This window comes from Myzus persicae, unplaced genomic scaffold (genome assembly GCF_001856785.1).
Source record: "Myzus persicae strain clone G006 unplaced genomic scaffold, MPER_G0061.0, whole genome shotgun sequence".
NCBI classification, from domain to species: Eukaryota; Metazoa; Arthropoda; class Insecta; order Hemiptera; family Aphididae; genus Myzus; species Myzus persicae.
In genome coordinates this window covers 332,661-349,464 of record NW_019101257.1, presented here as the reverse complement: position 1 = coordinate 349,464, position 16,804 = coordinate 332,661, and the positions used below count along the sequence as shown (strand labels likewise).

Genomic DNA, 16,804 nt, shown 5'->3' with positions numbered 1-16,804 from the left:
AAATGAAATATTTTCAAGCGTTCATTTATTAGTTTCGAAAATAATAATGCGTGTCCATACTCAAATGGATCACTCTGTATACCGGGTAACAACTAAATGAGGTACATAAAGGTAGGTATTTTATTATCATGTTATGATGGTCCGCGGTTACCTACTACATACCCGTCCGTGGTTATCGCAGTTATCTACAAACGGTAGCTCATCGCTTATCAGCCACGGACCGTCGCCTCCGTGTGAACGTATTATTTATATTGTGCGCACACGCACACACCAATTACCGAAACTCAGTAGTTGTATAGGCAGTAGCGCGCTGATAGCGTTTTGGGGCAACGAACAAGTAGGCAGCAAGCTCGTCGAGTCGCTACGATTTCTATTGCCGACGAATGTGCGATAGACTATTATAGTGCCGTACTGTCAGTGATCGTCTGCGGGTCTGAATTTCCGTAGCTCGCGTCCACGGCTGAATTCTGCCGACAACATCACCACCGTCGCCGCCACCAAACGTTTTACTCTCCGTCACACTAGCTGACGTCCTCTATAGAGTACACCATGCAGTCTGCGCCGTCGGGCCGAACGTCGTCCGAGAGTCGATTGTGACGTATATAGTTGTAAGTCTCATATTATGTTTCTGTTATTACATGCTCTTTTTTTCTTATGATTCACGGTTTAATGCCCTATCTAAGACCGTCACTTTTGCCATGGCCTCTATGATCGTCGCTTTTATCATGACTTCTATGATCGGTTTGAGAACCTTTCCAATTTCAATATCTTTAAATGGGAGATATAATAATAAAGTGTTACAACTAAAGATGTGTCTTCGGGACATGTTTAATGATGAAAATGTATTGTCGTTCTGTTGATTTAGTGCAGAGCAGTGTATCATACATAACTGATCAGTATGACAACAATCATCCTCGTTCGTTTTGCCTGTAATATGACTGATGTTGAGAACTGAGTCTTCCCACAACTGGCCGGTGTTGGGCGAGCGTCATGGCTGCCTGCACGGTTCCATTTCTACTGTGGATAGTCACATTACAATGGATTTCAGCTCAAGACTATTCTTCTCAGTGGGCAGCTCACATCGAAGGTGGATTAGAAATAGCCAAAAGAGTAACAGAAAAACATGGATTTGTTTTGCTAGGGGAGGTAAATAATTTTATTTTATTTAATCGATCAACATCCAACTCTCTCAAGAAAATGTTTTACAGAATGTGTACATTAAAACTACTTAAAACGTTGTCTATTGATCCAAAATTTAAAACTAAATTAAGAAACAGCTCTGTTATATTAAATATAAAAACATTATTAAAATTTGAAACTAGTTAGAAAAATAGACCTGTTGTTAATTGTAATGTATTTGCAACATTTAGAATCTAAAAAAAAACATAAAAGCACCAAGTATGAATATTATTGGGCTTAGAACAGTTCTTACTACTTTTTTTAGTTAGCATAAATAACTAGGTTAAGTTATTTATGTAAAGAAAAAGACAAATGAAGCATGGTGGTCTGTTGTTGTTTGTTGTAACCATCATGCAACAAATTTGTTTACTGTCTATTGCTTAAAATTGAATTTGCTCTACTTGGTATAAATGCATTTTACTTATTCTAACATGAATGAAATGTAATTTTAAATATAATATTGTATTATAATAATATACCTATGTACCAATGTTTAATTTGTAGCAAGATCATCTAATAAACTCTATCTGAATCTACTGCCCACCTTTACTCTTTAGCCCAGGGGTTCCCAACCTTTTTATCATCGAGTACCACCAGACACTTATAGTCAATACGCGTACCACCTCAATTCTAAAACTAAATTAGGAGTCAAATTTGTTTAGCGTATATTTTTATTATTCATTCATTTCTTTACATTTTTATTATTTGATATTTATGAAAGTAAAAAATCATAATTTTTAGTTAAATCTAAATATTTATCCAATTTTCTTTTGAAAGAATTTATTTTATCAAAAACGGTGAATATTGTCATATGTATGCCTTGTAAGCCTATATTTAAAGTGTTGAGCTTATCAAAAATATCAGCTAAGTAGGCTAATCTGGATAATCATTCTTCATTGTTGGACATATTCTTCATGTCATTGTCTTTTTCAATCAAAAACAAATTAACTTCAGATCTCAGCTCAAACAATCTATTTAAAATCTTGCCATGAGATAACCATCTTACTTCAGTATGAAATAGCAAAGTATTGCCCTCCCATTTCTTCGCATAACAATTTGAACAGTCGAGAATTGGGGGCTCTAGCCTCTTTGAAAAAACTCAATTGGTTGATTTTCTGTTTCGGGATGTTTAATTTGTTGGTGACGTTTTAATAGCGAAGGTTTCATACTTTGGTTTGAAAGTGTCCTTTACATAAAACGCATAGGGGAATAGGGTTTTCACTATTTTCTGTTTCCAGTTTAATCACAAAGCCAAATTTCAAATAATTTACATCGTACTTACGATTTGGCTGTGTTTTTGATTTTTTACTAGGGTTTTCAATGAAAGACTAAGTAGTATCTTCACCACACTTAAGAAATCTCTTCATAATATTAAATTTTACATACAAAGTAAATTTAAAATAAAAGTTTTGTAAAATAAAACACCACTAAAATACAGATCATTTCATACGACATACAATACGTATAGCGACACACTAAAATAACTCATTGACATTTCCTTCGTATATTTTCCAATAATCGTTATCGCCAATTGAGTGGCCATAACTATATAATATAAAATATAATATAAATAACACCAACGTTAAAACTATTAGAATGCTCTTCAATAAGAACTATATTTAACTATAGAGTTTATCATTATCTAAAATTCTAAATTGCTACGATTACAAACCCCATGTTATCAACATTAAATGTTATTTTGATAAAATAATAATTTTATAAAATTAGCCAATATCAAATTAACTAAACACTAAGCTAAACTTAATAATATTGAATGCAAATAGTAATAAAAAAATTTCTTTGCGTGCCACGGGTTGGGAACCTCTGCTTTAGCCTATGACAATATGACCTATGTATAATACTATAATCTATAGCCATAAATTTGTTTTTAGAACTTGACCAACTTTACTATATACATGTACCTAGTTGTTTACTACTTATATTCACAAGTTATCAAGCACTTATACATTTTTCATGTATTATAAATTGGATGGCCAAAATGTACTCATAAAAAAAAAATTGACTAATTTATAAACATACATTCTATATTAACTAAGCATGCTCATTGCTCACCCACTTTTTTCCTTTAATGACAAATTTATTAAAATTCTAATTTTTGAAATTTTTAAATATAATTTAAGCCATATTTTCAAATTCTTAATTAATAAATGATCACAAATTCTTTTGTGTTAAGAAGAATTTTGTGGCAATACTGATTTTTGTTTTTCAAATAGGAACCCCATTTTTAGAAAAATAATATGGATATAATATGGTATTTATTATACTTGAACCATTTTTACAAATTATAAGTGTTGATAGATTAATATCTATTACTAAAATTATCAAATCTTCCAATCCCATTATATCAAAAACTACTAGTTTGAATTTTAATTTTGGTGTGTCAAAAATGTCATTAGAAATGTCCACTAAATAATAACTATTTATTATTTGAAAAACAGAAGTTTGTATCTCCCCATGAAACTTCTTAAATAGTACAAGAAATCTCAACAATTTGAAGTGCCTACCTATATTTAAAAGTTTAAAAAATCAGATTTTGAATAACTGCATCATTGGAGAAACAAATGTGTTGAGTATGCTTGGTCAATCACCCAATGTATAAGAAATATTATTATACTATAGAATATTTCCTATACAATAAACATTAACAATTTAATAATTGTAATAAAAAATTCTAATTCTGTTATATGTCTCAAATGCAGTAATACTAATAGTAACAATTATAGTTATCTTAAAACTCCAACTGTTAGAGTAAATGCTAAACACACATAGGTATATACTAGTTATAATACTATTCAAATGCTTTTCTGCTCTTAAATGTATTAACTTCAACTGTCTCGTCTCAAAAAATACTAAGATAGGTGTCTAATATAACATTGGTGTAGAAATATTTAAGAAATATTCCTTGTCTATCCAAGAATAAAGAATACGCTATACACTATCCATTACATGGAATGGACCAGAGTCTTTTCTGATACTGTTTATCAAGTGTAATTACATAATATTTTATCACTTGTAGGTACTCATTGTACAACACATGTACAAATTGTATGATTAAAAAAAAAATTATACATAAACAACTTATTTCAGATTTTTCCAGACTATTATCATCTAGAACACAATCATGTATCGAAGCGATCAGTTAACCCAGGGCTTGAACATCATAAAAAATTAATATCAGAACAAAATGTAAGTACATACATTTATTGTTTAAATTCTATTTGTATATTTTGCTAAAAAAAATATGTTGAAATTATGTATCATTTATTTTTATTTTGAGATCTATATAAAAGAGATCTTATTTTTGATTTGAATGGTTTCTTTGGCTCTATATTAGGCTTATGAAGTAACAATATCTTGTTTTTTCTTGGGAATGTTGGTGTTAAAGTTGGCTGTTTGTCATTAACTGTTGATCTATTTTCCATTTTGAATACTTTTATTGGAATGGTATTTGTAATATTTGTTGGAATTAGATTGGTGTTCACATTATTGTTTTGGTTATTTAAAGTATAATTTTGCTGATATAAATAATTATAGTAATTTAAGTATTGTTCATAGATTTGATTATATGATTGTTCTCCTCCGAGATTGATTGATTTCCACTGTTCGGTATCAATAGCAAACTAAAAAAATATAGGTATAAGATGATTTATTTCTTAAAATTTTAAAATATTACTCATTTTTTAAAGTCCTTTAAGTTGAGTACACATGTAATAAAAGATAAATGAAACACAGTTAACTAGATAGATATCAGTTTAAGCTTTCAAAGTGAACTGTTCATTTTCAAATTCAAATTTTAAACCTTTTTCATTCTTAATGGTGGCTCAATATAAAAAGAGTAAACTTAACATCAAACCAGTTTTAGTAAAATAAATATAGCTGAATTAATATAATGACTGTACAAAATCTATGTTTACTAAAAATAACATAATCATTTTAGGTTAATAAATTATTTAATATATTAATCGTATCCTTATTAGTATTTAATTTGATTAGACGCATAGAATATATTTCAATGTATTTAATATTTAAGAAATAATTTATAATAAATAATATTAGATGTCACATAAAATATAAATATTTACATACTTATACATTATTCTGTAAATTATATTTAAAAAAAAAAATATGTATTCAAATGAATATGTTTTCATAGTATTATTATATCAACAACAATGTTACTAATTTACTATACCTGGTTAAATGACAGTACCGCTACAACACAATTTAAAAACAAAAGTGGTATTGAATTCATGTTGAGTGTTACTATTTGTGGTCTAGCCCATAAATGAAAAATATTTATGCAATTGTATACGTATATATAGGTATATATTCATCGCACAGTAACTTCCTTTAATATAAACAACATATTTATCTCTTTTTCATTTTCTAAACAAATGTAAGAAAAAAAATGTCCAATCATTATATCACTTGTCACGTAGTTTAAAAAATAATCAAATGTTTATTATTTTTTCAGGTAAAGTGGGCAAAACAACAAACAATCTTAAGTCGATCAAAAAGAGACTACTTAACTTACGTTCGAGATAGCAGGAGTTCAAAAAGATTTGCGATTAAGGGGGGATTAAATGATCCAAAATGGCCAAAAATGTGGTATTTGGTAAGTAGTTTGTGGTAGAATTATTTGTTTTTAATATTTTGAAATGTTTTATTTATTGTTTATGAAAATCCATAACATATTATTTAATTATTTGAATACTTAATAATCTATATGAATCAAAACATTGTACACAATGTTATTTATTTTTTACCTTACCTAATGCAAAATTGTATGTTATGACCTTGTTACTGGTGTACTATGTACATGAATGGTTTTCATTTCCTGTATTTACTTTTTTCAATGTGAATTGTTATTTATAACTTAAATTATCAATCTTATCAATTTTGTTACATTTGTACCATTATAATATGAATAACCTTCTAACATTTAATTATGTTTAGAACCGTGGTAAAGACATGGATATGAATGTTCAAGGTGCTTGGGAAGAAGGAATTACAGGAAAAGGATCTGTTGTTACTATATTGGATGATGGCTTAGAAAAAGACCATCCAGATTTAATAAAAAATTATGTAAGTTTGTTTAAAATAACAGTTCCTAGTAAATTCAATATTATTAACTATAAATAAATGTTCCATTGTTAAATATATGTTTGATAGGATCCTTCAGCTAGTTATGATATGAACAATAGAGATGAAGACCCAATGCCTAGATATGATCAAATGGATACAAATCGCCATGGTACTAGATGTGCAGGAGAAGTGGCTGCCACTGCCAACAATTCTCTGTGTTCAGTTGGTGTTGCATTTGGTGCGAGTATAGGTGGGGTTCGAATGTTAGATGGGGATGTGACAGATGCAGTTGAAGCTCGATCTCTAAGTTTAAATCCTCAGCATATTCATATCTATAGTGCATCATGGGGTCCAGACGATGATGGCAAAACTGTAGATGGGCCAGGTGAATTAGCCACTCGAGCTTTTCTTGAGGGTATATCAAAAGGCCGTGGTGGTAAAGGATCAATATTTATTTGGGCGTCTGGTAATGGTGGCCGTGAACATGATAATTGTAACTGTGATGGATATACAAATGCTATTTGGACATTAAGTATCAGTAGTGCAACACAAAATGGCCATGTCCCTTGGTATTCTGAAGCTTGTAGTTCAACTTTAGCAACAACTTATAGTAGTGGAAGTAATTATGAAAGCCAGGTAATAAAAAAAAATGCAATATAATGTAACATAAAATTATTTATTGAACATTTTTTTAAATTATAGATCATTACAACAGATCTTCATCATGAATGTACTAGTAATCATACTGGTACATCTGCATCTGCTCCACTAGCAGCTGGGATAGTGGCTTTAACATTAGAAGCTAATAATAAACTAACTTGGAGAGATATGCAACATATTGTAGTGTTAACAGCTAGGCCAACTCATTTATTAGCTTCTGATTGGACTATAAATGGTGTTGGACGAAAAGGTATTTATTCTTAACAGAACTAAATCATTAATTGTTACTTAGTAATAAAGTATTTTAACAATATTTAAAAAATAACTAGACATTTTATGATAAGTTACTAATATATAGTAATATAAAAAAATAAATAAATTTGGAGTCAAGCAGATAGGAGTAATAAATAAATAAGTAATGGCTTATCTTACTTTCTTATTTTTTTTTTTTTAAGTGAGTCATTCTTTTGGCTATGGTTTAATGGATGCTACTACGATGGTAAGATTAGCTCGTAAATGGAAAACTGTTCCAGCTCAACATATTTGCAATGTTACTGCTCAAGTTTTTGAAAAGTATGTCTGATTAAATACATTTTTATATTGGCTTAATAAATTATTCACTTGCAATTGAATTTTTTTAATTATATTACAGACCAGTGCCTGCACGTAGTACAGTTACAATACAACTTTTAGTAAAAGAATGCAATAGCGTTAATTTTTTAGAACATGTTCAAGCTAAAATATCATTAACAGCTAGTCGACGGGGTGATATCAAAATTGATTTAACTTCTCCAAGTGGTACAAAATCAACACTACTTGCTCCAAGAACTCATGATAATTCTCACGCTGGATTTCATGTATGGCCATTTATGACTGTACATATGTGGGGAGAACGTCCTTTTGGTATTTGGCAATTGACTATTCATAATGAAGGAAAATTATTAGGTAAAAAGCAAAGTTATTAATTAAATTCACATATTTATTGTAATTTCTTTTAAAGAACAGAATGTCCAATACTGTGGATGAGGTTGACTATAACAAATTATAAAAATAATAAATAATAATACATTTAAATTATGTACTATTACTACACTACTATTTTTTTAAATGTATCAATTATCAAAGTTCTATAATTAACTAACAATCGATTGCCACTTATAAATTGATGTGCTTTAGGTCGATCTTCTTTACACGAGTGGTGTTTGATATTGTATGGTACTAAATATTCCCCAAGGACATTATCTCCTACTATCTATCCAGTGGAACAGCCACCCAAACCAATTCCCCGAAGGAATTCCAAAAATACAAAAAAAAAATCAAAAAAAAGTAAATCTCAAAAACAGTCTACCACTCCAGTTAGTACCCTCCAAAAACAAAATGTTTCCAGTTTTAAACCAAATGTTCATATTGTTCTTTTTCCTATTAAAAATTCATCTAAATTGTCTCCTACACTAACAGACAACATCCAAACATATCCTAGCAGCCATAGACTCTACAGTTTACAAAATGTGGATGGCAGGCAGACAAAAAAAAATTTGTCGCCTGAAAGAAACATATCACCTTCGACTACAGGCAAGAATGTCAGCATGGAAATCACCATTTTCTTTGCATGCCATGCTATAATTGTACTTGAATAAAAAAAAAATAGGTATCATTTATTATTTTGCTTATTTTGGTCAAATAAATTCCTTTATATTTTTAGCACATCGCGCATCGTAGGGTATTAATTGTATTTGTGTAGTTTAATATTATTAATTAATTAATTTTGTTGTGTTGAATTATTTTAGTTTATAGTTAAACGTATATTTTTATTGCACATTTTTTCTTAGTTGAAAAATACATTTGCTAGCATATTTGTAATTATTTTTCAATTACCTCATAAATTATACAAAAGTCTTACTTATACATATAAAAAGAATAGTTATATTTATTCTTTAAACATTATTTCAAATTGATGCTTTCCGCTTAATAATATCAATTATTAATCTGTAAAGTATTTAAATTGTTTTTTAAAGTTAAATATAGCGAGCCTCTGATCATAATTTAAATATCACTAATTTGATTATTTATTTATAATAATACATGATAATTTGATTAAAATTTTGTATGAGAGTTCCTCGTTTTACTCTGCATTTACCTCCTTAATTTAACATTTCTATTTATAGAAAAATAATCAGTTATTGTTTATGTGAGTATGATATTACTTGTGCTACAATGCCTATTTGTTCATATTATTATTATAAATATGTTTTCAAAATAGTATTCTCACTTTATAATTTTAGAAAATAATAGCAAAGTTTTACAAATTTTAGTTGGCCACTTATGTTGCAAAATGTATAGTTCATAATTGATATCTTGATAATTATAGTTGTTTGACTTTTATTTAAGTAACACTTTTATTGACCGTGTTTAATAAATCTACTTTTACATTTTTGGTTTTAGCTACCATGACTGATTGGGAAATGGTTTTTTACGGAACAATATTTCCTCCAGAACAAACACATATACTTCCTACCATAAGTATAAGTCAAAATCTGACATCAGAAGATGAACCAGAACAAAATTTCAAATCTGGAGAATGTCGCGTGACCACTACTAAATGTTTAGGTTTGTTATTCATTTTATGTGCAATAATCCCTTATTTTTAACAGGGTAAATAAATTAAGGTTTTATTAAGTCTTCCCATAAAAGTGCCATATAAATTGCTTCGGGCTTCAATTTTTGTGAGACCCATCGATAATTATAAAAATTATAATTACATTTTTGCTTTTATTAATTGTAAAACACAGAAATATGCATTTTACATCAAAATGCAAAATAAAACAGTTTTCTGGATCTATTAGCTGTAATTTCAAACTTTTAGCTCTGGCTTTTTGGACTGTTAAAAATCATGCAACTGCATATAAATTTGTGCCCTTATTATAAATTTTAATTAACAAATACATATATACCCACCGTACGCATTGTAATGAATTAATAAAAATCATAAACAGTTAATACCAAAAATTTCTTAGCACGAAAACGGAATCCAAATTTCCACCAGCAGCCAGAGTACAATAATAGAAAATTACCCATGAAATAATTTTCTTTAAAGAAAACCTTTTTTCAAATTTAAATTGGATACTAAAAGAAATCTTATTTTGTAGTGCAATGAAGTTCAATTTAATCAAATTTAAAACAATTAAAATGTTCTTATACAAAAAGTATATTGCTATAATAAATTTAAAATAATTTTAATATTATTGTAATTATAGGTATAATAATATAATATATAATATTTTTATATATCTATGGGTCTTGAATTTTACATTATGAAGCCTTTCAGTTATCTTTTTCTGGTATTTGTTTGATATGACCTCTGTGATAATGAGTTAGACTCCATGATTCAGCATGATATTAACAGTTGAATAAGAAACTAAGAGTCTTGAGTAATTGGACTATTATTGACATGAAGGGGGAGAGGCTTACATGAATGAAATTAATAGCATTATGGCTAACTAGTTTCACTCATAATTGCATTGGTTAATATATAATATTTACTGGAAGATCTGCCTAATATTGTGGGGTTATTGAATCAATACAACAAACAAAGTATCTAATATTGTTAAGACAAATTTATTTGAGTTGTTCATAAAACATTGTAATTAATATAGGTTGAAGGATACAGATTATTTTAGTTTCTTCAAAACATAGGTGTGCGCATTTGTGTAGTAGAGTATGCTTTGGCTGCACCTGACTATTCTGGCTTTACTTTTAAATGGGTGGATTGTGTTATACTGCTGTCTGCTAGTTAAGTCTTGTAGAATTGTCATATTGATATGAATAATTGAATTAAAACAATACTAAATTATTAATAACCAATTGTTAATACCTATAAACATTAATTTAATTTATAATCATACATTTTTGATAGTTAAAAAAAAATATTTAACTTCCTTTTTATAGTAGTTACGAAGTATCACTTTTTTCAAAAATATATCCAAGACTACATTATAATCTATTGTATGACTACAGCCAAATATAAATAATTCATTACTAATTTTAGTTGGTGTGTCTTAAAATTATATTTTATTTAAATTAATATTTACACATTAAAATCTTTTGTAAACAATTTTGCCGTATTGCTAACACAAATATTTTTTTGAATCTAACCTAAGACACTGCACACACCTATGCTTTATAATATTTACTGTGTATTAGCAACAATTTGCAACAATTGTATTTCCCATGTAGCCAAATGTTATTTTTAGTTAGAAAATTATTGAGTAATTCAATAATGTTATTTTAATATAACTTAAATAGAAAACTACGAATTGAGGAGATTAAAAGTACATACTGCCAATGTTTATCTTTTCATGATGTCTTTTACAGACATTTTTTTTTATATGTATAAGCTATAAGCACATCACAGAAAGTTAATTGTTTCTCTTGTACAATTTAAATATTATAATATGTACTATAAACTAATTAAAAATTGTAAGTAACAATGTTATTCCTTTTTATAATAGTAAGTTAATCATAATGATTTTTTTATTTTGGTATAGTGGTATACTAATTTTATGTTTATTGATTTTTCACAACCCTCGATCTAAGCACCAAAAATATTTTAAAAATTTTAGTAAAAATGTAAAAGAAATAAATTAACTGTTTCCATAAAAAAAAATCAATACATAGCTGAAATTTTTAGGTTATATTAAATCATTTTTTATTTCATATTTATTTTGATAGTTTGGCGTTATTTTATGTGTAGAATTTTGTAAATTTAGTTTGCATTCAAATTTACCATAAAATATTTTGAGTCAAAAAATATTAATTATTATCTTTCATTCATACATCCATAGCATTATAAGATTTAGTTCAATAATAGTTTGAAAAATAACATAATTTTTAAACTTATTTATGATTTAGATTAAAGTTATTTTTATGTCTTAAATAATTCCAAGCATATTAATATAACACCATAATACTTAATGCACTAAATGCAATATTGTACAAAGTTTTCAAGTTGTATAGAATAGTACACTGTATTTTCTTCACTAAATCGTAAAAAAAATGTTGAGTAGATATATATTCAAATTGGACATTTAATAGTTCATTTGCATTTTGATCATACTTACAATTTTTAAAATAAGAACAATTAAGTGAACAAAATAAATGATTATATTCAATATTATGCATTTGTAAATCCTACTACATACTGTATTATTATACATTAAAGGGCTCTCTGTACTTAATAATTGAATTACAATTTTAACTATTTACTAAAAAAAGGTTTTCTTTAATTTGTCTTAATAAAAAATATGTACTGCCAACAATCAACATAAACTATTTATAATAAAAACTAAAAACTTATAATTTATGTGTTCAAAAGTTCTATCCTAATATTTTGAGATTTAAATTAGTTATATTTCTGATACATTGGCTTTGCTTATATTTCTACCTTGTGCTTTAATTATTATTGATTGATCTGTGATACAAATACAAAAATGTTATCATACTATTATGTGCTTCTCTACTCCTTTAATTATCTTCCAATCATCTCTCAAAGTTTGTCCTTTTATTTTTCTCTATAATTTACAATAAAATCTTAAAATATTATTTTCTAACTATAACTTTTTAGCATATTGCTTCAAATTTAACATGGGCCATATTAAATTTCAGTTCCAATTCATCTATACTTGAATATTAACTAACAAAATAATAATGGTGCTCTTTCTAATGAATATTTTATTAGTTATATTTATTTATTTAGTTATCTGTTAATATGGGACAATCCCAATTACATAATTTTAAGTTCCAATACATTTATAATGGTACATTGAAATATAGAATACATGTAACATGAAAAAGATACAATGATACTAACTGTACAAAAAACTAAGGAATGATGAATTCTCATTGGAAATATTCTAAGTATGGAATGAAAAAATTGTATGTCTCCTTAGTTCTTTAACTTTTTTTAAAATATAACTTGTTTAAAAAATATTAGATTTATTAATTAATACTTCATCTCTAAATCTTCATGGAACAAAATTGCTATATAGTATTGGTTAATGAATAGAACAATTTTTTATGTATAATCCAGAACAATTCTGTCTTTAAACATTGAAAGTATATTTTAAATATATTATAATATTATAAAAAAAATTAAAATTTATTCCTATTAAACTGTTGAAAAATATATTTGAACCCAAAATTCATAATTTTGTTTTTATTAATAATAGATTATTGGTTCATTTTTTACTAACCTACATATAATTTAGTTATAATATATTTATTGTAGGTAGTGATCTTTTATTATTAGTTTAATATTATTTAGTATATAGTTGAACGTGTAGGTTTTTAAAATTATCAAGCTAAATAATATTTGTACAATTGTCATAATATAATAAAGTATTAAATAATATAGCATACATTTATATGACATGTGATAATACGACTATGAGTAAATTGTTCTACACAAATTAATTAAAAAGTAAATATATGTTGTGTAATTTATAAATACATTTAAGAATTGGTGTGATATATTTTTAAGTCTGTATAATTTAGTAATATTAAAAATTTGTTTGAATTTGAAAGTTACATTTTTTTATCTTTGAAATATGTTTACTTTCTGTAAAAGCATCATACAATTTTAATGTTTAAAACATTTTACAAATTATTGTGTAACCAATTGGTCAATTGTTACTGAAAAAAATATAGAAAAAAATTTGACTGTGCTTAGTTAATTTTATGTCTTCAATCCTAATAATATATAATACAATTATACCACAATAGTGACAATACCGAAATAACCTAATATATAACTAGTAATGAACTTTGTTTAGATAACTATTATACTTCTGTAGAATATTAATTTAATCTATCTCCTAAATATTTTCATTGATAAACAATTATTCAGTTTTAACAGACATCTTCTTAAAAAAAATCATAAACCATTTTTTTTAAAAACTTTACTATAGTTATTTATTGGGTTTATTTTAGAATAATAAATATAATAACTGTAAGCTATAGTTTAGTCATTGATTAATTAGGCACTATACACATTATATATTTCATCAATGGCTTAGCGTTATTTTTTGTTTTCTGATAACAGTTCTAGTGATTTATTCTAAAGTCTCAATGGTACTATTAATATTTAATATTGTTATTACTATGCTATAATAGATAATAGCAAAACATTTCCTTTCTATATTTATTAATTATTATTTTTATTTTTCTATGTTTAAGTTTGATTTGTATAATTTGTATTCTTCCTATCTCTGAATTGGCAGTATACTTTATGGATTTCAGTATAATCTTATTAGTTATAACTTATAATTAACCTTTCAATGTAAAATAATGAATTAAGTTTTAAAATTAAGCGATAGTAGTGATTGGTTTTGGTGTGTCAATAAGTCATGTTTTTATTGTATTTGAATACATTTCTAAGTTTAAAAAAAACATTTTTAATAGCTACTTAATTATTTGTCTAAATCAATTAAATAGTTATAATTTTGCCAAATCAGTATTATAAAATATTAATTATTAGACCTATGTAAATATTTTATTATCTATATTTTACTTTCATCAATACCAAAGTATGTTACGCTCAAAAAACTGTTTATCTTGTAAATAAAATTATTACTGTACTTTGATAATATTTTGTGTTCTAAAAAATTAGTATTTTGATTTGTGTTGTATTTTCCAAATAAATTTAATCAACTAATCTAGATGTTTTTCCATTTAATACCTGAACAGTTAGCTATACATAAAATAAAAGGTAAAATATACTATCTTTATTATAAATATATATGTCATATACAAAACTATTTAAAACCACATTTTTTTAAAAAATAAATAAATTTGTATTTTGTATGGACAGAACAGTTGATATGAAAATTATTTGTGTAGTTAATAATTTCATTTAAACTATAATACTGATTTACCTTATGATATAAATGATATTTATTAATAAAAATTTTCAAATATACAAATAAATACTATAAATAATTCATGAATAAGAAAATATTTTAAAAATAGTACAAGGAACTATTTTAATTTTGTGCAAGGGTATTTTCTTCTCATTTGATGAGATCTAATTTTTTTTTATAAGTTATATTATAAGTTTTATAGTAACATATTTTTGCTTGGAAATTCAAAAGTTTCAAAAAATATGTACGTAACTCCTCAATCATTTATTTCTCAGTTTGTAGTTTTATTTGTGATGAAACTAGGTATTTGAGTTGAGGCTTTGAGGTTTTTAAATGGAATGAATGAATTATTATAAGTCTATTTTTGTTGCTTTAAAAATCTCATTTATAGTATTTTGTAATGGGTAGTGTAGTAACTGGTAATGGATCTATTTAAATGAATTCTGTATTAAAAGTTTTGAAGTTTCTATTTCTGTTCATTAAAATTTGTGAAAATGGCTAACAGGGGTATGATATGTATACAAATTTTATTACACACCTAATTATTGAACAATAATATTTTATTGTTATTGTTTCGTTGTCTTAAAATTATGGAGATAAATTACATTTATTAAACCCTTGTATCCAACAAAGATAAAATGTATTAGTTTTAAAAATTCTTATGATAATATGATATATTCAAGTATATTATATTTGTGTAAGCTAGTCTTGAAAGGATTACAATTAATGTTGGACAATATTGGTTTTAAAGTGGAAAAAATAATAGCTTATTTTTTCAATATCTTAACTTCACTAGTTACTTTTAAGATAGCTTAACTACTAGTTTAACAACATTTGGACAAAATGTTTAATAGATTAAACTTATGTAGAAATGGGTTTTGCAAATCAAACAATTTAATGAAGCAACACTAAAAACTAAACTATTTGTTTGTCTGTTTTCTTATAGTATCTTAATATCGTTATTTTGTAATTATTACTTTATTTTTTTTTTAAAGTGTTATTAATGTAGATAATATAAGTGAGAAAATATTTCTTTTCAATATAAATTAATGTTTTATCATACAAGATATAGTGTTAAAAAAAATATGGTATTACATTTATGTTATTATATATGTATCTATTTTATTTTTTTAAATAATTGTTTAACCTTAATCAATTTCAACTCTCAGAATTTAAAATCAATTGTGCTATTTTGCAATTAATACAATAATGAAACTTCGCATATTGGAATGCAAAATGGGCTGTATTATTCTAACATCAACCAAACGCTTGGGTGAGTGTACCACACAGCTTTGCTTTTAATTTTTAGCACTAAATTAATTGAGCTTATATTAATTATAGCTTTATTAAAAAATATTACTTGCATATTAGAAAATAACTAATTTTAATTTATTACAGAATGTGCATTTGGATACAACATATACAATGGGGAATGTGTTGTCGATTGTCCAGTCAAAACATATGAGGATAATGATGGTGTATGTTCTGAATGTCACTATACATGTTATACATGTAACGGACCAAATGATTATCAGTGCACAAAATGTTGGGGAGATGCAGATATGACCCATGCATTAGGACAAACCTACTGTTATTCAAAGAATATTAAGCATTTACTGGATGATAAGACATGGCATATAATAGCAACAGTACTGCTAATCATCAATATATTTGTATTACTCATATTCTTTAAAGGAGGGTTTTGGACAAAATATAAACCAGGATTAGAGCCAGGATATGGAGATTACAGACTAGCAAATCAAATTGAAGGTGACGACTGTTGAACAAATTTTTAGAGACATAATTTTTAACTTTATTTAGTGTTCAAGTTTTTGATAGTGCTATTAAAGAATTTATTTTAAGAATAGACGTCTTTATCGAGCAGTTAATAATTCATATATTTATTTTGTTAACTATTAAAATTATAGTAAATTGTATATTTTATC

At 26.2% G+C, this 16,804-nt stretch overlaps 2 protein-coding genes across 5 annotated transcripts; one reads left to right on the top strand and one right to left on the bottom strand.

Moving 5' to 3' along the window:
* Positions 1-241: 241 nt before the first annotated feature.
* Positions 242-16,675, top strand: LOC111028412 (furin-like protease 1, isoforms 1/1-X/2). 4 transcript variants are annotated; one of them, XM_022307045.1, is made up of 12 exons: positions 242-608; positions 866-1,146; positions 4,288-4,386; positions 5,675-5,815; positions 6,157-6,285; positions 6,373-6,921; positions 6,988-7,195; positions 7,401-7,518; positions 7,598-7,890; positions 8,122-8,517; positions 9,388-9,552; positions 16,257-16,642. In XM_022307045.1, the coding sequence occupies exons 2-12, from the start codon at positions 991-993 to the stop codon at positions 16,640-16,642; spliced, it is 2,640 nt and encodes an 879-aa protein (XP_022162737.1). In that variant the 5' UTR covers positions 242-608; positions 866-990. The 4 variants fall into 4 exon arrangements, with proteins under 4 accessions (XP_022162737.1, XP_022162740.1, XP_022162739.1 ...); XM_022307048.1 differs by lacking the exon at positions 16,257-16,642 and having other exon boundaries at positions 8,122-8,593; positions 9,388-9,487; XM_022307047.1 differs by lacking the exon at positions 8,122-8,517 and having other exon boundaries at positions 248-608; positions 16,257-16,675.
* Positions 4,451-5,662, bottom strand: LOC111028414. The gene is made up of 2 exons (XM_022307049.1): positions 5,393-5,662; positions 4,451-4,820 (listed from the first exon to the last, which is right to left on the bottom strand). The coding sequence occupies exons 1-2, from the start codon at positions 5,450-5,452 to the stop codon at positions 4,458-4,460; spliced, it is 423 nt and encodes a 140-aa protein (XP_022162741.1). The 5' UTR covers positions 5,453-5,662; the 3' UTR covers positions 4,451-4,457.
* Positions 16,676-16,804: the final 129 nt, after the last annotated feature.

Bases quoted from the DNA above. Each gene is read 5' to 3' on its own strand.
- LOC111028412 (XM_022307046.1), top strand. From the start codon at position 991: ATGGCTGCCTGCACGGTTCCATTTCTACTGTGGATAGTCACATTACAA. The intron at 6,286-6,372 runs GTAAGTTTGTTT...TATGTTTGATAG, and splicing joins CAGATTTAATAAAAAATTAT to GATCCTTCAGCTAGTTATGA. The intron at 6,922-6,987 runs GTAATAAAAAAA...TTTAAATTATAG, and splicing joins GAAGTAATTATGAAAGCCAG to ATCATTACAACAGATCTTCA.
- LOC111028414 (XM_022307049.1), bottom strand. From the start codon at position 5,452: ATGAATTCAATACCACTTTTGTTTTTAAATTGTGTTGTAGCGGTACTG. The intron at 4,821-5,392 runs GTATAGTAAATT...ATATTTTTTTAG, and splicing joins CGGTACTGTCATTTAACCAG to TTTGCTATTGATACCGAACA.